This window comes from Tachypleus tridentatus, chromosome 9, assembly GCF_004210375.1.
Source record: "Tachypleus tridentatus isolate NWPU-2018 chromosome 9, ASM421037v1, whole genome shotgun sequence".
Lineage (NCBI taxonomy): Eukaryota > Metazoa > Arthropoda > Merostomata > Xiphosura > Limulidae > Tachypleus > Tachypleus tridentatus.
In genome coordinates this window covers 47,702,631-47,725,918 of record NC_134833.1, presented here as the reverse complement: position 1 = coordinate 47,725,918, position 23,288 = coordinate 47,702,631, and the positions used below count along the sequence as shown (strand labels likewise).

Below are 23,288 nucleotides of genomic sequence, written 5' to 3'. Positions count from 1 at the left end.
TTGAAATTTCATTTGCTTTATTAAACCCTGCAAGTAGATATATGTATGTAATTACAGTTATAAGAAACAGATTGCTAGTTAACTAAAGCAAACATCAAGAAAAATTATTCTGCTGGAAATTGCCGAAAAGTATGCACATGTTCTGCCATAAAGTATTATTTCAATTCAACATGATACTTAGAAAAGTTAAAGTATTAGTATTACCGTATCAAAAATAAGAATGCATTCATTCAAAAAGTCAGTTGTAAGCTTGACATAATAAACCTGATGAAATTAATCAGTATACGTTAGTTAGGTTCAAAAGAAACATGTTATTGATAATGTATTTTCTTACAGCCATTTCTAATGACATATTTGCAAACAAATTAGTTCTAAATAACAAGACTACATTTAGCTGTGGTGTTACACAACTCATAACAATATGCACTACACCAGCAGTTCTTAAACATTTCAGGATCCGTATTATTTTTTAATTTTTAAACACCTATACACCTATTTTCTTCGACACTACACAATCCAACAACTGCTTGCTTTTAGATAATATATTTCACTGAAGTTCCATAGGTATATAGACTTCACAAATCAGTTACTCCATTTTCTGTTCGCCTTAATCTATTGATAACGATGAACCCAATCTCGCTACACATCCAAGACCTCACCCATTAAGTCGTTTCCTTAACCACCACCAACAAAAATTCCTTGACAATTATAAATCCTGCTTAGATTACTACTCATTCTTTCTTTTTTTCACATGTTATTAAAATCTTCCAAGATTCAGGGTTTAGCCGCAAAAAAATTTCAGCACCTGACCAGTGAAAATTGGGTTTCTCGTTTCACTGCCGTTTCTCCCCACATCCAATTACACAGGCGTAGGATGTATAGACCTCCGATTCTATAAAGGACCACAAGTCAAACAAGAGACGTTTAATGTGTAATGTTAACATTAATCCCTATCTTTACGTTATCTTTATAGCTATTCACGTCACACTCGTTGTTTTAGTTGGGATCGTAATTCTCTCTGTACGTCTTCCAACCTTCTCCTCGCTCGATAAGTTAGTACTATTGTATACATTTGAATTGGAGCCGTCAGTTCGAAATACAGCGTTCTAACACAGTTTTCCTATACTTAAGTCTCTTTGTTCAAAAACAAAACTAAGTTGGAAATACATTTTGCATACTGTATTTTCACTACAGCTTCTAACTTGTTGATGACACAAGTTTCCAAATCTTTACAACTGGAAAATATTACTGAAAAATTAGTGATGTAAATTTGATTTTATAATATATTTAGTTATGAACTTATGCTTAACAGACGAATAAATTGTAAGTCTGAATTCGAGTCGTCAACCAGTCTGGGAGCACATGGTACTCTGAAACCGTCTCATTAAAAACTGATGCCGCATTTAAACTCTAAAGATGTGTTCTTTTAGGAATTTCTTCCTAGACTATAAAATTAGAATACTAAATAAAAACAGATGTTTCCTGAAAGAAATATTTGTCAATCTTAAATTTATATTTTAGGATATATAATATTTAATTGTGCATAAACAGCTATAGAGAATACAATCTAATACGGAGGTTAACTCACTAACAAATTAGTTGGTAGAGTCACTATTTTATTCTCTTTATTTTCGGTTTCGAACATCTATAACTTTCCAGTCACAGACATACAAGCGAGCAAGAAAGCTGACAATACTGTCTATTCTCTGAATAATTAACTACCTGTATAAAAATAAGATTGTTGGAAAAAAGAAAGCTGGAGAAACTGAGTGGTAAAAGAAAAGACTGATTTAACACTCATTGTAACCTTAATATGACGTCAAATCTATTCCCGCTGTGTAATGTTAATTACTTGTTCCCAGACACAAGAACAGTATTCTTCAGTATAAATGACGAAACTAATCTTAACATTTTGAATAATTCAAACAGCCTGTGAACTAAAAACAACCTTCTCAGAGGAATTGATAAACATTTGTCTTGTAGCCTCATAAACTCTAATACTGATAAATAATAAATTTAAAAAATCTGACCAACTGATGGTTGATCAGCTTTTTTTTTGCCTGAGTTCAAATTTCAGCTTTGAAGTTGCATTTATGTAATTTTCCTTTGGTAAATTCAGCTCAATTTGTATTCAGTAAAATGTCATCATTCAATTAGTGAAACTCTGAGTTAAATCCTGCAACTTTCATCAGATATTTTACCGTGATAAAGTATACTTATGAAAATCTATCATGCATATTTTGCACGATACTTAAGCCTCGCTGATATTGAATTGGTGAGTGATCAGGTATTTGCTCAAAGCTATGTGATAGCTAACAACACGAACCATTCCTAATTTCAAACTTATAGACTACTACTTTCTGCTTCATTGAGATTGAGATACATCCATGCAAAGATACACGAAAGCTATCTGCAGTAACCATCCATGATTTAGCAGTAAATGACAAAGGCAAAAACAGACAATCATCACTACCCACTGCCAACTCTTGGGCTACTCTTTTTCCAACAAATAGTGAGACTGACCATCCCTTTATAAATGCCCCTACGACTGAAATGGCAAGTATTTTCATGGGATGAAAATTTGATTATAACCCTTAAGTTGCCAGTCAAGCACCCTAACCACCTAGCCATGCTGGGCTGAGATAAGAGGAAACACAACTAGTTAGTAGCCCTCCATCATCAACACTTGTTTGACTAAATAGTGGCATTGTATAGTCACTCTTAAAATGCATCCATGACCCCAAAGTGCAAAATACTACTGATTTTGGTTTATGATGTAACAGAATATGAATATAAGACAAACAGTTTGGCATTCTAACCCCTTAGCCATCCCCAACCATTGAAATCAGACTAACTCTTTAAATAAGATTACTCTTTCACATTGCTATTGATCATATAGTTCACCATCACCATAGACAACACAACGGAAAAATTCATAGTTTGCATAACATACTTACTACTATTATTGTGGTATCTAATGCACCTATTTGTTGTTGTTTTTATCTATTTATACCAACACTAGTGAACTATTAATAAATACATTAGAGCTTATTTTCTTTCACATAATACATTTTGTCACAAAATTTGTATTTATGGCAAATCTATTATGCTAGTTTTTCACCTTCCCTAATTTTGGACTACTGAACAGATGGAACACAGTCAGCAGCACCCTTCCAACCATCATCCATACCACAGGAATGATTGTCACTCTTAAAACACACCAACAGCTTAAAGTGTGTGTGGTGGTAGGGATATTTTCAGTATCAAATGCACTCACAGCTTCACACTCAGCTCCTATATCCACAGCTTTACCACAGAGCTGATCTGCATTAAGGTGTCAATAACTTATTACAAACACAATGGCTTAATGTTATATTAAATATTTAACACTGGTAATTTCAAAACATAATTATTTATTGCAAACTTTTATAACTTATGAATGTTCTTCTTTCTTACAGATCTGATAATCCTCATAAGTTGCTCATTATCTTCATAATAATTTCACTAATCAGTGACTTTGTTAGCTAGAAAATACAATTACTGTTAATTAAGGTTCTAACAATTTAAAAAAAAACTGAAACAATCCAATCTCAAAAAAACAAAACAGTGCAGTATTGATTTGATCCTAAAGATAGTAAATGACTTTGTTACAGAAAACTGGGTACAATTTAAAGTCTTACTTTTAATTTTTGTTTTAAATTTTACTAAGTGAAAGAAAAGCAAAAATATTACTACAAAGAAAAAACAAACAATAACACCATGAGCAACCAAGATATAAGACATTCATATTATTGAACAAACAAAGAAACCTTTACAAACACCCACCATTATTAAAGTTACAAAGGACTAATGATATTTTAATATGTTCACTTACAAATTGAGTCCTGAGGTTTTGCATATGATATTAATTAATAGGTAAAACCTTATTATAGCTATACAGTACAAGGTTGATCCTAGAATAATATATTCATTTGATAACTGATACTCTTAACGCACTTTTGTGTATACATTTAATCCCTTTTTAAAAACAAACAAACTAGTATTACAAAACAGCACTACTACAATGATAAATCCAAATATGAATTAGGTAGGTGTTCACACTGTGGAGACTTGTGTATTAAGGATACAGTTACAATCACCAACAGGATAGGAGAAAGCTTCATAAACATTGGCAGAAAAAGATTTCAAGAGCTCTAACTGAAGCAACTGATATGTAAACAAACTTTTATCTTCAACTGGAATGTCCTGAAGCACTTTTTTCAATACTGGAAGGACTTTGACAAATGGAACATTTACACTGTAAGGATTGGTAAACTTTTCTTTATTACTCTGATTTATATGAAAGTAACATTCGGACAGTTTATCAAGGAGTGTTCCATAACCTTGATCTATGCAACTAGACAATACTTTCACAAAGTCTGGACTTTCTAAGATGTCATAGGTTTCAACAAATAGTTTAGACAACACTGACGGTGTTGCTGAAGCAATTGAACCAGAAGGCAGATGATCAGGACCATCAGGAAGCAAGTACTCACTCACTTTTGGAATTACACCATGAGTTCCTGCAATGTTGATTTTAACATTTTCAATAAGGGAATGAAAGTCTTTTAGGAAAAGATTATCTTTCAAGCTCACACTATCAAATTCCTTTTTAACAGCTTCCTTGACTACTCTCACAAGCTGCTTTACACCAATGTCAAGAAAGTGTTGGATACAAGCTAAATATTTCTGTTGAACCTCTGCTGTGGCTAGAGGAAGCTTTATGCCATTTTTAGACTTTTGCAACTGGGTGTCAACATACATATATCCCCCAATTATGCTAAGCTGCACTCTCATAAACATCACAAATAAGCTTGTAGCATAAACTTCACATACTGCATAACTAACAAGATTTATCTTCAGCTCTTCCCACAGCTGAAGTTTGTTTCCAGATTTAAGTTTCAACATTTCCAAGACCTGGTCAAAATCTAGCAGCATGAGTAGGTGTTCCCACACCTTTGGTACCAAAGAAATTGTTGATGAGTCACATGTTTGAATGGTTCCCTCAAAATGTTGTTGTTTCTTCAATTGTTCTACATACTCAGTTGTCTGTTTCAACTCGAAGTCTATCAGTTTACTGTGCAGATATTTATTCAGCCAGAAAACTCCTACCATGACACCTCCACCAATTAGAATCTTTTTCTGATGTCGACGAATAAAGTGGAATACTTTTTTAAGCATTTTATGTACCTAGAAAATAAAAGCTACCTAGTAAGTACCACATATGATTAATAAACTGTGCATCATAATTTAAAATATTATGTTATACTAGTAACAGTAAAAAAGACCAGAAGTCTATTATATTCATGACAAATGTGCTACAAAAAATAAAATTAATGATGAAAATATAAATGAAAAAACTTTAAATATATACTCATAAATATACACATTAAAATGCCACTGTGTGTATACTAATCAAATTACATAAATGATGAAAATCAAAATAATATAGAAAAGCTTAAAATGCTGTCAAAGGTGTGTTAACATGTTTAAAGAAAATTCATCTAACACTTATTTAAATACATGTTCAGCAATTAGCAAGCTTGAGACATAAGAAAGCAGGTTAACTAAGCACATAAATATGAGAAGGATTTAACTTGTTTATCTTAATTTTGTGATATCTTAATTTTGAATTACTTCACAATGAATAAATGGTTGAAAGCTATCTCATTAAATGGTTTGTTTTAAATTTCACATAAAGGTACACAAGGCTATCTGTGCTAACTGACACCAATTTAGCAGTGATAAACTAGAGGACTATACATTGCCAACTCTTTGGCTACTCTTTTATCATCAAATAGAAAAAATGACCATAACATTATAATGCCCCCAACAGCTGAAAGGAAGAGCAAGTTAGATGAGGAGAAGTCAAACTCACAACCCCCAGGCCAGTCCTGTTAAGAGTTCAGAAATGACTGTGTAAAGAAAATATGTGGTTTGATTAAAATTACATACAGTGAAACACATCTGATTTTCTTTATTAAAATGATAAATTTATCTGATATGTTTAATTATTAGAAATTCTACAATCATGAGATAACCATGCAAAAATTCTAAACATGTGCATGCAGCATGCCCAACACTACTGTAAAAACAAATAGTAAATTGGGAAAAACTAAAATTGTCAAAATAAGCATTTTCCAATCAACAGATGCAAACATTTTACTGCATGTTTTCATAAATTTCATTTACTCTTTTCTGAAACAAATTACACTCCACATGTTGTTTAATACTGAGTGTTTGTTTTTACATGACTAGTAGTTCTTTTTGGTACTAAACTTTTTTTTTAATAAAAACCCAAAGCTAGCAAATCTGAATTATTTCTCTAATTCTTATTTGATGTGTTTGAATGAGAAGTATGAATTATTCTAATGGAACAAGATTTCCAAATCTTTCAAGACAATGGTTGGTAAGTGTGCATTTGTAAACAGGAAGTTCAATAACTCAGGATGATAATGTAACAAATGAGCAAACCCACATATAGGCAGTCTTCTTTACTGATAGCATACGTATATGTACATAATGTGTAATGGTCAAACAAACACACTGACCTCTGTGTTTACAGCACCTATATGAGTATACAATGTGACAAATGTTCAAACCCACAGTTATTTAAGTTACATGAAAATGGTCAAACTCACATACAATCCACTGTGAGTACATAATGTGATTAACAGCCAAACCTACATAGTCTTCTAAAGAAGCACATAAGTTACATCTGAAACTACAAAATTATAAATGAAGTTTTAATAACTACTGTACAAATATCACTCCTATTAAGTAATAATAATAATAACAGCAATGTACATAGGTTATAAGGGATATGAAGAGTGCAACAGAATTTTTCTTCAGAAAGGAAAAGTATCATAACTACTAGCCTTTACAAATGGTAGTAAAAAGCACCTGTCACCAATTCTTGAGATCCTCTTGTATGCCAGAATAGTGGGATTTAAGCACCAGTTTCACACAGTACACCTGGCTCCAAAGTACAGAGCAAAAATTTAAACAGGAAAGTAACATGAACCAACCATATCTGGACTACCTGTCTAGCAAACCAAACACCAAACATGTTGCAATCCTGAGATGTATAGTAAATATATCCCATTTAAACTTGACATTTATTACATAGTATTAGTCCCTTAATTGCATGCTATGCAAACATCAAGTACTTTATGTATATCTTTAATCTTTAAATAAGCACAATATATTTGTGCAATTAATTTTACATATATGACAAAATAATAATGTTAGTTGTTTTTTTAAAAACACTGGTACAAACTGAAGAAATAAAACTTTTAAAATATATTTTTGTGATGTATAAAAATACATATGCTTTCAAAGAGTCCCAACTGCTTAAAATAACACTGTAAACAGATTTGTAACTACTGAGTAAGATGATCAGAGCACATTTGTCAATGTAATTTTACTTAATTATAATAATTATGTAATTAATTAAACCACTACTTTAGGTTTTTTGTTGTTGTTGTTGTTTGAGATTGAGAAATGTATATTCATGACATTTTCATAACACATAAAAGAACAATCCAGGCCATGGTTTTCTGCTCATTTCAAACACATGCTGTTGTTTTATGTCAAAACCTGAAAACAAAATGTCATTGTGTCTCCACCTAAAGATCATGAACATAAATAAAAATCTGCAAGACCACAAATATCTACTTATTGTAAGCCTAGTTTAGGTGGCCAAAGTATTAATATCATTTCTCTCTTCAAGCAAAAAGTTAACAGTTTCAGTAAAAAAACGAATTTATATGAAATGAAAAATAAAACAATTAAGGTAATCAGTAACCATTCTGCTAGCTCTTCTGGGCTGTCTTGTTCATGCAGGTAATATTAGATACCAGAGAGATCACAGAAACAAATAATATATCTTGAAAAAAGATGAATATGGAAGAAAGACTAGTTTCAGCTGCAAGGCTACATAAATACTCAGATATTGACATGGAGGATGAAACATATACTCAAATTACATGACATTACAAAAAACAGCACAAATACAAACCAATGTACATTTTGCACTACAATAAAACTTATGAAATACAGGACAAATTGTCACCACAAAACTCCTCCTCAAATATTAAAATATCTTAACCTCAAGGAATTACACCCCAATACTCGTAGTAATTCTAAAATGGGTCTTGAACACACACAGAGACCCTGATCTAGTAAAAAGAATTAATTCATTATAAACACAGTTTGTAACATACACTAACTCATTGAGGAATTATATTTCAAGGAGCTGAAGTTCAGAGTTTCAAACTACCTCTTAAAAGCTTAATTAAAAAGATATATTTAATCCTGGAAAAAAAAATTAAAATACAGCCCCAGACAACAAACAACAGACAATGCTTACCATTCATGTTAATGCTGATCTTGATCCTCTAATGGAACAAAATATTTTATTTAAATTTGTTCACTAAATGATCTTTTAGATAATAAATATACAGACAAATCTTATAAAATAAACCACTGACAACACAGATGTTTACAACATAAATATACCAATGGCATTATTTGACAGTATGGATAATATATATAACATTAACAAATTCTTATTCTTAATTTCCAGAAAGCTGATTGAAGTATTTTGAGGAACACATTTGACAACAATTCCAGTAAAAGAAAAACACTTTTTTTTTACAATGTTTGATATTTTGCTTTATGGCTTCATCATGTGATATCATTGAATGTATAAAGATAAGCTCCTAATAGAGCCATTACACAAAGTACCAAACTAACAACTACTTTTTATCTAAACTGGGATGTAGAAAAAGCCAAAATATCTGCCACTTCAGCAACTCAGTGCTTTAATTTGAAGCACTAATGTAACGTTGCAGTTGCATGCAAATCTCAGTCTAGTTGTATGTGGAAACAATCATGGTATTAAAATCTCCCAGATCACACACCATCTTGAACCAGAATATAGTACAGAAAATAGCTTTCTCCTCCTTCTCAGTATTATGGACTATTGGTTTATTATAAGTTTAACAAGAGAAGCACTGGCATAAATGCCTTGATGTCAAAATTAATAAATGTTAACATTAAGTATGTTTGTCAAAGTAAGCTGTCCATCTTGATATTTCATATAATTAAAATAGTTAATGCATGCTTCTTGTGAACTGCTAAAGTATGTGTGGTATACAATCTAAATAGATCCTACCCTTGACAAACATAGTGTATATAATATCACAATTCAATGAATAATCTTTACAACATTATAGTTTATACTACACAACTAATCTTGTAAGTGGTGGGAAATACTGTCTTGGAAAATAAGTTAATTCACAAGATATAGTTAAAGTTACTGCTTGATAATAAGTAGTTTAAATGCAAAACAGTGTTATTTTCTGGTGAACTAGCTTTTTCATTCTGTTAATTTTTTTTTCCTAATTCGTTTGATACGTATTGAAATTAATTATACTGAGATTTTTGTTGTAATTTGTGTTAATGTTTACAGTTAATCCTTGGCATACAAGAGTTTACTTTTTTTTCTGTGACTGATGAAATTTGTATTCTAGTGGTTTCAAAGTTTTTGCTTGGATTTTATACTTAATAAATGGTTTCTGTTTGATCCTGATCGTAGTAGCATTATGATTATTTTCTTACAACAAACACATCGTTTATAAGACAACAACAAGCTCTCATCCAAATAGCTTTTGTTGTGTACTGCTATTACTTTGTACATTTCTGCAAAACAATTCTATATAAATTGCTTTTCCCAACCAAAAGACTTATGGAACTTTATGTTACATATTTATATATACATTTTTGCTCAAGCCAACTTGGTAATGAAGTACAACTCCTAAAACAAAGATCCAAGAATAAAATTATAATTCTTTATAATCTAGTAAATAATATAACTGTATCAAATTGTTTCAAAACATTAAAAACCATAATTAATTAATAAATAAATCCAATATAACAGTTATCAACATCATCTCACTATATTTTAGTGACTGATTACAATCTCAATGAGCTAATTATGTTTAACCCTCACATTACCAACCTGTTCTTAAATCATTCATTATACATATGCCCAAATACTTCCCATAATATATTGAGTAATTTCAATTTTGAATGTTATAACACTCAGTTTGAATTAACCATTTCACAATGGGTCAAAGTTCAAATGCCATGCCATCATGTTTGTTGACTTGCATTCAAAATTTTATTGAACTACTATTTTTTTTAATTAATGTCAATAAGTTTGAAATCAAATTGTAGATTATAATTCAAACTTTAGTATTACATATAAGTTAATTTCTTAATTTAGAACTAAATATTAAATGAACACAAATATAGATGTTATTGAGTCACATGGTATGTTAAATGCAGCACTGTTTAAAATTAGATGTTTGTGACATCAAAATACAAAGTCCATAATTTTGTACAAATTAGAAACTGAAATTACTAATATTTACAAGCTATAATACAAAACAAAATCCTCGTATCTTTTTATTTTGCTGAGATATAGCTTACATATTGAATCAAACTGTGGCTCCATTCAATTCCTATCATTTTTTTTTTTTTAAATGTTCCTTATATACTCTTACTACAGTATATGACATGTGAACAACCAATCAACTTAGAAAGTTCTCAGGGTGGTCTTCTCAGCCATTTTAATCTTTGAAAAAGTTGCTGCATTCTTTCAAAATTTCAAGGCAATAGATTGTGTCTTTAATCTGCTCGAAGGTCTGTAATTTTTTAAATAAATAAATCTCAGTTACTAAGCTCAATAAATTATAGTGGAATTCTGTAGTATCAGTGTAGTAATTTATGATTTTTTGATTATTCAACTGTATACATAAAACCTAAAAAAAAAATTTGTTTGATATCCTCCAAGTGCAAAATTTTAAAAGGCTTAATGTCCTACGTCCAGCAACAACCAAGTACAAAAGTTGTAGCAAGAAGAGATAAATGTTTGCTTTACATCTTGATTTGTTGTTCTATATTTTAAGAAAAATAAGTTTAATAATTTATTTCTAAATAATAATAATCTGTATACACACACACATATATATATAATGTATTATAATTGAAATGTTTTAGTCCACTAAAATACAGCCATTACAGGGAAAACTGTACAGGTCAGTTACATATTACTGAATATGTGGCCTGAGTGCATGTGCACTGTGTCAATGCAAGCTATATAATGTTAAGTAGGTATGACTAAAAAATTAATAAATATGTATATTCATATATAGCATTATAAAAATTAAGATACTTAGACTAAACATTTGTATATTCATGTTATAATATGTAATTATTCTATCACAAAAAAGCATAATTTATATTTCCTAATTTTTTGTGATGGTTATGAGGTTGGTTAGAGTATAGAAAATAACAAAATATAAAGCCTTATTCAAAACAAACATTTGAAATGTATTTATATGTTTACAAATCTTTTAGAAACTGTAATGATAAATATACACTCAATTTTATTACAATTTATATAATGTAAATAACTGTTTTTATCCATCATCAAGTTTCCATAAAATGTTTAACTTCTACATTTGTCACAGATGGTTAAAATAATTGAAAATAATATATACCTGTGCACACATCAACATAGCAATCCAATATAATAAAAAAGTGATATAAGTATCAAATATGAAACTAATTTCAGCCATAACAAATCTCTGCTTTCTACAAGAGAAACTTTACTGTGCCAACCATTATTTATTTGTTGGAAACATATGTGATTTAAAAAATAGGTGAGGCTCAAATTCATCCTAACTTTAACATATAACATCAATATTTAAGTTTATTAAAGCAAAGACATCCAGAGAGCTAAACGTTTTGAGAAAAATCAAACAAACATAACTTTGAATTTCCTTAGACCTCTTAGCTTCAAAACACAAAGCAAATTTCTGTTACCTGTATCCAGATTATTTAAGGTTCCTGTAAGAAACATAGAACATCAAGAGACCATTTGGTCGTTTATGACTGTCATTGCTCAACCACCATTTAGTTTTCAGAAAATTACCAATTTTCCTTCTTAACCTCCTACAGAAATTTGGGGTTCATTATTGCTGATGGCAACTTATTCCATAAGTCATTCACCTTATTATAAAAACAAAACACTTAACTGAAATACAGCTGTTTTACTGAATCCCAAACCTGTGTCTATCCATCGTGTTTTATTCAAAATATGGCATCAAGAATTATTGATAAAATATTTAAATTATGTACATATATCTCATAATTCTAATTACCTTTAAATCTGACATTAAATCTCAAATAAAAAGTATTTTTACTCAAGGAATGGCTTCCTACACTTTACAATTCAAAATTCTCTTTTTCAATTAAACCAATTTTAATTTTTTGTAATTTATTGTTCTCCTCTTTTAAATAGATAATCTGATGGTTTTATAAAGTTCCTACACTTTTGTATTACAGATGATACATGCTTCTCTGAAAATTTGTTTTTATTATTAATGTAATTCTCTCATTTTTGATCAAGTTATGGCTTCTGAAACATGAATAAACTAATAACCTTGATTTTGGTGTCCTTAAGCTTGTTGAATAAGTATATGGATGTGGCATGCCATATTTGTTTAAAAGAGCAATATTCTTTCTTGCATATGGGGAAGAAAGATCTTACAAGGCCAAATGGCATTTGGTCACACTCTCCCCCATTAATTTACATTATGTTGCTGCTTTATATAGGCTTGGAGGCTTATTTAGTTTTGCAAATGTGAAAACAAGTTTTGATATATACTCATTGTATATTTACAACTTGTATTCTATACAGAAACTAGCAGTTACTTCTTTATAATATTAAAGTACAGAAAAAAAAACAATACAGCATGTCAATTAATTCCAGTTCCAACAATGATTACTAAGAAAAACAGTAAATACTACATACTTAAGTAATAAAGTGATGGATTATCATAGTTAGTTCTACTATATGAAAGTGGTGAGAACAGTCGTTTTAGGAATTTAAGAAACTGAAGAATCAACAACATATATCATTTTATAGCTGAGGTTCTGTGCTTTAAAAAAAAAGGTGTTGTGGAGTTCCTATCTGATCAGGTTGTTACAAAAAATATCACACTCATTGAAGCCAACTTCATTTTATGGTTCCACTTTCTCCATTCTACAATTTCTTCATTTACTGTGTGAATCAAAACATTTACTATGGAGGCATAGAACAAGATTAAATAAACTGTTAACAATATTCATAATTGTTAAAAACATTAATCTCATTTATTTGAAAGAAATCTATTTAAATGCCTCAAAGATTCAATATCAAGGATTTATGATAAACATACAATGCAACAAAAAGGTACTTTCAATTCTTTTTATCATGGATGTACACACATTTTCATGACACACATTCTTATGTTCTTGTCTACATGCATGTTTCAATAAAGAAAAATAACAATTACACTGAATAGTATTTAAGTGTTTGATGCTTTAGTGCATACTAACTGACCATCTTTCTCCTGATAAGTACAGTAAAAACTGTAATATTACATGCATGCTGAGTGATGAAGACTAACTACCTATGGATCTGGGTAATCTGAAACACTGTCACAAGTGGACAAGTCTGAGTACACATGTTGTCATATTCTGAATCACTCTCTTCAAAATTCTGTAAAAATAATATTTAATATTCTTGAGCAGAAGTCAGCTCATACTTCAACTTTCTTTCTGCCCTCACAGTGTCACCTAAAGTAATATTCTACTTGATATTGAGACCATATCACACTTTTGTCATCACAATGTTTGATTAGTTGGCTCTATGGTATGAAACTTGTGTGTTCTTCTCTTGCTTCCAGTGAAAGAAATGACTTGTACATATCAAGCAATTTGAACAAAGTTTTTTATTGTCTCATTAAGACATCATGAATTTCATCAATAACTACTTTACAAGTGCTATCATGATCAAAAGCTTCTTCCAAGTCTTTGTAATCAATGGGGCTAATTTTATGTACATAGTAAGGCAAGTCGAGTGGTATACTGCATCTCTGTCTATTACATCTTTAGCTCTGACTTACAAGAGTGCCTGGTCATCTACATGCCTTTTTGCTGCAATTTTCATGCTAACTTTTTCAGTTTCTATTCTATGAAGATTGATACCTTTTCTTTATGGATTTTTTTTAAACACACAATGCATGTTGACCAATCAAAATATGGTAAATTTTATTGCTAAATGAAGAAGTTTTGCTTTCAAAAGTGGAGAAAATTTTACAGGAAGGCACATTTTGTTTCATTTCAAATAATTTTCTATCAACTTCACAAGCAAAATGTTGGACTTGTTTACATATTGCTTTCTGTGGTATAGTTATATCAGGTGGTAATGGAGAGCATATATTCTCATATTTCTCTTGAAGCCTCTTAATACATCACTGCCACCTCTCTGAACAGTTGAAATATGTTAAAGGCTCTCAACTTCTGCACTAGATGCCTTTTTGAGTTTGCAATGTTTGACAAACAACACATTCTATAAAGTTCCTTGTCAACTACAAATATTTGTTTTGGAGCATTAGTTTTAATGGATTGTGATCATCTTTACTACTGCTAGTCATGATGATTGATATACTTTAAGTTATAAAAATACATTTTGCAAAAATTAAGTATGATGAAGGTATGGCAATGCTACAACGTACAGAAACAAGGCAGGAAATGAATAAAGCATAACAAAATCCCTACATTAGTAACCAAATATTTCTAAGAATAACTTTTATGTACAACTAAATATTGAATGTCCTTCAGTTGCTTAAACTCAGATTTGAATAAAAGTATTTAAGTGGAACAGTGCTATAAAGTCTTACAGTGGCTGATAACCACAACCTTGCAAGTTTGACTCAGTACAGTGTACTTACTGGATACTTAGGTAAGGATTTTTGTATAGTTTGTGTATTCCTTCATATCTCATTTCTGTGCATTTTGGCAATGCCATCCAAACATCATACTTACCTTTTGCAAATTTTATTATTAATATTATTTGTTTTCCTTTTATAAAAAATAATTTCATTGAAATAGGTTGATAGCTGATAAGTGAACATTTAATTTATTTTTATAATCCAATGGTAATATATATTGTTAATATTATATCAGTTTCTCTAATTTTAAGGCCAATGAAGCTGGAATAGATTCTCCAAGTATAATGAAGCACTTGACTGATGTTAAGGGGTTATATACAGAACTAATGCTGTGCAACTTCATCCCAACTCACTGTATGAGCATAAAATCAACTCTCCCACAAGCTAGGATCATGTTATGGAGAACGTCTTATAAATCCCAGGCCATGAAATATTATACCACATATACATACATAGTTACCAGACTTGGCACCACCATAAATTTGAAGGAAAGTAGACAGCTACTTAATGTACTCTTATGATAATTAAAAAACTAATGATTTTTAAACTCAGACACCAGTAACATAACATGTACAGACACAGACCTGTCAGGCCTACAAGATGTACTTGATATCTTGTACATTAATTTAGCTTATTCCCTTTTTTTTTTTTTTTACCAAAATTTTTTGGAAAATATCATGTAAGAAAGAGTACAAATGGATGTTACATACAAACAATTTGTACTGTGATTTTGTCACCAGAATTAACATTTAAGAAACATGGAAATAATATATGCTTATAAACTGAACTCATTACTAAGTAGTAATTTTCCATTTTTTAATTTTTCCCAACAAAATACATGTTTAACAGAAGATCTGTTTGTTTGAAGCTAAGCACAAAATTACACAATGGGCTATCTGTGTTCCACCCACCATGGGTATCGAAATCCAGTTTGTAGTATTACAAGTCCAATAATAGCAGAACAGAATAATATTACCATTATACAAGCTGTGACACACTCGATAATGGCAATTAGATACTCAAATAAGGTTACAACTCAACTTTAGCAGTTATTTATAAGCATCACAGAGTAATAGACTGCATGCAGCAGACTTTATAACTCAGCCTATCACTACATACTAAATACTATGATACTTAGCAATTTCAAATTTACTACTATGCAATATAACTCAGAATAAATTTTTGCAATAAACTGCAAATGTTACAACATTCCAACAGCTTACTTAAAAATTCATGGCAATAAGGTTATTTAGGTTTAAAAGTAGACAAATTTGTGAGGTATAATAACAATTATTCATTTGCTTGAATGTTTTGTACTGTATTATATATGCAAAGCCATACCAAAAAAAATTTAGTACAGAAAACATTAGGTACAAGCATTATAGATTACAATATATATACTGCTAGTTGATATTCTTAGACACTAATTTTCTGTGCCAAATGCATAATACTGCTATAGTGTACTATTATTACTAATACTAATAATAGCTGTAGCATAAATCCACAAGATACAACATGTAAATCATAATATAAAATGTAACATGCAAATATAGGACTAGTGCCATTACTGATTTTTTTATAAACCTTGTAATCATTTTAATTAAAGTTTTAACTGACAAAGGAAAAGCAAAAAGAAGTTATGAAGTGTACTGTATAGCAATGATTCTCAACTGTGGCATCAAAAAACCCACTGAGTTTCACAACAGAAATCCATGGGTTCCAAGAGATAGTGGAGATTCCACGGAATGCAAAATTAATGCATATTCTAACATCACATAATTGCAATCAAAGAACACCATATTTCATTATTAGGAGTGGGTTTCCTAATGACACAATATAAATCACTGCATTATTTAAAATGAGAAACACCACACACAAACAACTGCTAGTATAGAATTAATGTTTCTGTTTGGGTAGTGAATTCTGTGACACAAATTTGATACCAGAAGAGCTCTGTAGATTCAAAAAGATTAAGAACTGCTGCTGTATACTCAATGTAATATGAAGTAGCTCTGCTAATACTACTAAGTCAAATACTATGTGCCAGTCCTCAGCTTGTATTTTTGAAGTTTAATTCCACTATCATATTCAAGTTACATCAAGTTTAAACATATAATTGCAAATACGCCCAATGTTGTTCTACTTAGTAAAAGTTCAACACATAAGTTCTAGTACCTTTTATTTTTAAGTTACCATTTAATTATACTTAATAGTAATATTTATTATGCTTGACATGTTCAGGCTTACAAGAGTTAAATTAAGTTCAACAGTAATATTCTGTTCCACATTGTACTTATCTTAGGACATACATTAATTAAAATCTTAAATACTGTACTACTTGTGCTACTACATGAAACAATTTACATGAGACTTTCAACTTCAATTTAGTTCTACCTTCTAATACAATGATACTAACAGTAATGTTGAATTGATAACAATATCTAGTACTATATATACATATATAAAGAATTCACTACTACACAATACTGTATACTTTTTTCTTTTTCAGAACTTAAGTTAAGCAGCCTCTTCAATTTGCTAGATAATTCTAATAGTAATAGTACTTGCAGATTATTATTATTAGTGTTACTAGCCTAGTCCCAGTAATATCATTGAAATAAATACTCTTATTTTGAATTTATTAGATCAAGAAAACAATACAAAACAGATATACAAATAAAAAACATACAAAACAGTATAAACAATGTGAGTTTGCAATGTGCTTGACAAAAAAATTTATAAGTTCAATGAAAAGAAAATTACAACACAAATTGGAAATAATAAATTAAATGAATAAAATAGAAGTTGAGCTTTTGATATTTACAATACATAACAATAAACACATAGAGTAATTGGCAAATTATTAGAACCCTCTTGTTTGTTTGTTTGGTTTGAATTTCGCACAAAGCTACTCGAGGGCTATCTGTGCCAGGCATCCATAATTTACCAATGTAAGACTAGAGGGAAGGCAGCTAGCCATCACCACCCACTGCCAACTCTTTGGCTGCTCTTTTACCAATGAATAGTGGGATTGACCTTACATTATAGCGTCCCCACAGCTGAAAGGGCGAGCAATGTTTGGTGCGACGGGGATTAGAATCCGCGACCCTAGGTTTACGAGTCGAACGCCTTAACCCACTTGGCCATGCCGGACCCAACCCTCTCGTTACTGATGGTGCATATTGGCGATATGTTCGGACGCCTAAATCATCTGACCCATTTTTTAAAAATCAATAACTTCAAAAGTATCATACACAGAACAATCTGGTTATATTTAAATATAACTTGTAAATTTTAACTTCCTTTCTGTTGTACAGTGGTAACACTACTATTAGTAACAGTAACAATAATCTAGTTTAACAAATCGAAAAGGCTGTTTAACACTAACTTAAATTCTGAATAGGAAACAAGTACATAAAACTATGAAATAGCGATTTCTGAGTTTTATTTTGTTATGGTTTTGTTTACCATTCACTTATTATTCCTTATATGGTGTAGTTGAAGTTATTAATATTTAATTCATATAAACACTAACCAACCTTTAAGTTTTAGTTGATCACCTTGATTTCAAGTTTGTACGTGTTATAACACTAACACCTGTTTTCCCTAGTGGTGACATACAGATATTATGAATGCCGCAAATGAGTTTGTAAATTTATTGTAATATAAATATAATCTTACGATCTAACTACTGAATAAAAATCATGCCAAACTTCAATAAGTTGGTTCGCGAAAGATATCTCATATTGCTGGCTATTAACTTTTACTCGATACAGTTAATGATATTGTAGTTGAGTAAATATGTAATATTGTTATTTTGGAACATCGTTTTTCTTCTGATTATTACTTTTTCTATTTCATTTATTTATTGTAAAGTTAACCACTGATATTTATGGTATATTGTTCTTTAATGTCAGTAGCAAGTTGTGGCCATACACATACTTATTAATTGTGTTTTAGGGAAAAATCCATTTTGCTTTCTAATAGTTCAGTGTTTTCTTAAAGTTTAATAATTTCATTTTTTTTGTGTTTTATCAAGGTTGTAGCAACTGTTTAACTGTAGTTTAGCCCGTTAGGACATGATTCAAATATTTTCAATAAACAACTTCAGCCGAATTTAAAATTAAAAGTGAAAAGGTCGAAGTAAAAAATAGTGACATATATCTAAACATTATTATTATTGTTGTTGCCCAAAGATAGATTTCCCATCTCGTGAAGGACATTGCTTAAATTACTAGAGGTATGCTAAATTCATTCTTCTACACATGATAACGTATTTGTTTGTAATTAAGTTCAAAATTACACAACGGACTATCTGTTCTACGTCCACCACCGGTATCGAAAATCGGATTTGAACTGTATAAGCCTTCAGACTCACAACTATGCTACTGAGAGCTCTGTAATAAGGTCACTTGGAACACTGTTCTGAGCTTCTTTCACCAGTTCTCGACGACAAGGTTGCTGAGGGAAAACACTAATGCACCATGTTGTAAAGAACAGGCACCTGTGGCAAGTAATTATTCAAATATATTTAGGCTCACATGTAGAATGTTTGAAAGAGAGGTTCTAATTTGTGAAATCAAAAACCAACACATATCTTTCAAACCACAATCAGGATGTAAAGCATGCTAATGATATAGGGGTCTCGGGACATGCCCTCCCAGAAAGTTTGTAAGCAAAATAGTTGCTACGAGATTAAATCTGGAAGTAATTTTGCATGAAATATAGCTTAAACAATTGCATGGGTATTCACATAAAATCCACAAACATTGAATAAAAAGTCGTTCCCTAGTGGGATAGCGGTAAATTTTCGGATTTACAACGCTAAATTCAGGGGTTTGATTTCCATTGGTGGACTCAGCAGATAGCCCGATGTGGCTTTGCTATACGAAATATATATACACATGCGCGTGCACGCGCAATATAAGAAATACACACCAATGAAAAGTCAGCAAATCATCTTTTTGTTTTAACTCTGTATGGAAACAAGACTTAAATGAACATAAAAATATGTGTTTTATTATAGTACTATACTATCTACATGTATAGTATTCATTAATTGTTAAATTATAATACTAATTTAAACAGTTCTATACAACAACAATATAGCAACTGTTTTAATCATTGGCTATCATATATGTACATAGATACACTACTGGAATATCTTCAGATATTACCTAAATGATCATTGAAGGACACTCAAGTCAAAACTTTATGCAACCTACAGTATTGCTACAATATCTGTATCGCAGGCAGAGCAGGTATCTTCTTGTAGAGAACAACAGTGGAGCACAGGTAACCAGTATAAAATCAGCACAAAGGCGTGAAGTAGCGAATGCTATTTTTATTTCATTTGGGTTTTGTTTACGATTCATTTATTATTTGTGTGTGTGTGTGTGTGTGTGTGTGTGTGTTTTCTTATAGCAAAGCCGCATGGAGCTATCTGCTTGTCCACCGAGAGGAACTGAATCTCTGATTTTAGCTGGGACAGGGGGGGGGACTTATTATTTCTTCTATCATTTAGTTTATTTAATCAAAGTGATATTGAAGCACAAATTCATTTGATAGTTGATCAGGTTGATTTTGAGTACGTTTGTGAACTTAACACCAGTGTTCCCTAACTGATTTGCAGAAATGTTTAATGTTGTGAAATATAGTGTAAATTTATGGTCAAGTGAGATGTAATATCGTGGTCTAAAGATTGAATATACCCACACACACACAAGATACAGCTGAAAAGTATTATTGCTTATTATTATTATTACTCGATGCTGTTGGTGATTTTGTAATTGTCTAAATAGGGAATGTTTTCATTTTAAAATTACGTTTTTTATTTGTTTGGTTAAATTTCCTGATTCCTTTATTTATTGAAATAATTATCAATCTTGATATATATGTTTTATCATTCTCTAACGTTAGTATCAAGCCATAGCTAAACAAGTATTTAATAATTGTGTTCGTTTATTTGTTTTTTTAAATTTCGCACAAAGCTACACGAGGGCTATCTGCACTAGTTGTCCCAAATTTAACAGTGTAATACCAGAGGAAAGGTAGCTAGTCGTCACCACCCACCGTCAACTCTTAGGCTACTCTTTTACCAACGAATAGTGGAATTGACCGTCACATTATATTGCCCTCACGGCTGAAAGGGCGAGCATATTTGGTGCGTCGGGAATTCGAACCTGCGACCCTCAGATTACGAATCGAACGTCTTAATTGTGTTTTAATAAGTTATAAACTTTGTATTTCAGCTTCTTGACAGTTTTGTTTTGAATTTTGTAGCTAAGAAAGTAAAATCAATTCGTTTTTCGTGTTTCAACTGTACTTGTAACAGATGTTTGTGTTTTAAACTGCAACAAAGGCTTTCGGGATCCATATTATATGCAACTCTCACGCACACAAAATAGAATAAATTCAGAATAAATGCTACATTAACAAAATAACATTGTATTACAAGCTATGTTTAACATTGTAATTTATTTAATTCAGATGCTACCAAAAGGGCTTCTGGTATTAAGGTCAATAAACCCTATAAATGTCTAGAACAAGTGTATGCTATAAATATGATATTCTATGAAGAATCAAGAGGTTAGTTAGTAAAAAAACGTTGAAAGCTAGCTGATGAGATAAATGAGGAGAAAATAAGTAAGTAAACTTAAAGAATGAATCAGTCAGTGTGTTTGTATATTTGTATCTGTGTTATAATCGCCTTTATTGAGTTCTTTTTACAAATAGGTTGATTTGTTTTATATTAGTTAACGTCATTTTTGAAGCTATAGAAAACTTAAAATGGAAATAAAAACTCATTATTTATAACTGATATGGACTATACTTTAAATTATTTTACTGAATAATTTAAAATAACCTGCCCATGAAAAAACAACGTATTTTGACGTATATATTCGAAATTAAACTTTAAACTATTGAAGATGATTGATTACCACAAGGTAAAATAGGGTTTCAAGTGTTACTTGAGATCCCAAAATGATTAAGACAGGATCAGGAGTAAAGAGACAGAAAATTAGGGCCCCCCAGTGACACAGTGGTATGTCTGTGTACTTGCACCCTAAAAAACCGGGTTTCGATTCCCGTGATGGGCAGAGCACAGATAGCCCAATGTGTAGCTTTGTGCTTAATTCTAAACAAACAAACAAAAACAAACATAAAATTAGATGAAAGATAAAATAAAAGAAGACCGAGAAGATATTTATAGAATATTGAAAAATGGTCAAGAGCAATGTGACGGGAAGAGTTTAAAAAAAAATGACATAATATTTAAAAGTTAAAATATAACTGAAGAAAAGGTTGATAATGCAATAGGGGTGTATAATGGAATCACAATAACATGTTTGAAGAAACGAAGAACATTAGCAAAGTATAAAAGAAAATTGCTGCTATCAAAACAGAAGAACTAAAGGACATCAACACAAATAAAATTCAGATAAAAAACATAATTTAAATAGAAAAGATCAACAATCACAGAAAAAGAAGCATTTGAAAATTAATTATTAAATTAAAAGATTCAAGCCGCCACACTTCCTTAATTTTCTCAAAATTTTCAACTAAAATCACAATCTGTTACTAGATGTGCAACAGGAGAATACAAGTTACTTACACCTAATACCACTACTGTTGTGCCAACATTTAGTGAAGATCTTTCTGGACTCTCCAGCCATGATATTACTAAATCTTCTTCCATAAATTAACTGTCCAGTTCAACATCAACTATTGGAAAAATAAACGGACTCTTGATGGGAAGGTATCATTGGAGTCATACCAGACTCAGTTTGAAGTCATTTCCAAAGTGAGTAGGTGGAATAGTCAAAAATAAAATTCAATCCACCAATCTTGTTGTCCATCTAAAAAAATTAGCTTTAAGAACAGTTGAGATCAAAATGACTATCTTGCATTGATAGCCATCTTATCACTCAAAATAAGAACTAGTCAAGGCGATGACTTTTGAATAGTAAATCAGGTAATCAAGCGGTACCAAAAAAGACTCTCCAAGTAGTCGCTAAAATCGATGACTACCTAATATAACTATTAAACCTTAGTCATTTTTACTATTTGTAGTCGGGAAATAGTCAGATGATGGTGGCACGGATGCCTGGCACGTAATAAATTTGACTGCACTATGATAGTCGTTATGACTTTCGTTAGGTAGTCATTCTGATCAATGCTGACCACCTGACAATAGTCTCATTGCCTACCTGCAAACCACTACAGAGTAGTCATGACATAGTCAGTGTGACCCTTTCGTCCAAGGAGCAGTTGTCATTATGACCATCCATTAACAATGGACTGCTGTCATTATGACTATCCAACGACCATGGAAGATAAGTCATGTTGACCCGGTCAGGACCACCTCTGCAATTTCACTGTTAGGCAAAGAGACCACCT

At 31.0% G+C, this 23,288-nt stretch overlaps 1 protein-coding gene across 4 annotated transcripts; it reads right to left on the bottom strand.

Moving 5' to 3' along the window:
• On the bottom strand, positions 1-18,554 carry Pex3 (peroxisomal biogenesis factor 3). Of its 4 annotated transcripts, XM_076454199.1 has the most exons (4): positions 18,428-18,482; positions 8,411-8,438; positions 4,128-5,229; positions 1-3,319 (listed from the first exon to the last, which is right to left on the bottom strand). In XM_076454199.1, exons 2-4 carry the CDS (start codon positions 8,411-8,413, stop codon positions 3,309-3,311), a joined length of 1,116 nt encoding a protein of 371 aa, XP_076310314.1. In that variant the 5' UTR covers positions 8,414-8,438; positions 18,428-18,482; the 3' UTR covers positions 1-3,308. The 4 variants fall into 4 exon arrangements, with proteins under 4 accessions (XP_076310314.1, XP_076310315.1, XP_076310312.1 ...); XM_076454200.1 differs by lacking the exon at positions 8,411-8,438 and having other exon boundaries at positions 18,428-18,554; XM_076454197.1 differs by lacking the exon at positions 1-3,319 and having other exon boundaries at positions 3,326-5,229.
• Positions 18,555-23,288: the final 4,734 nt, after the last annotated feature.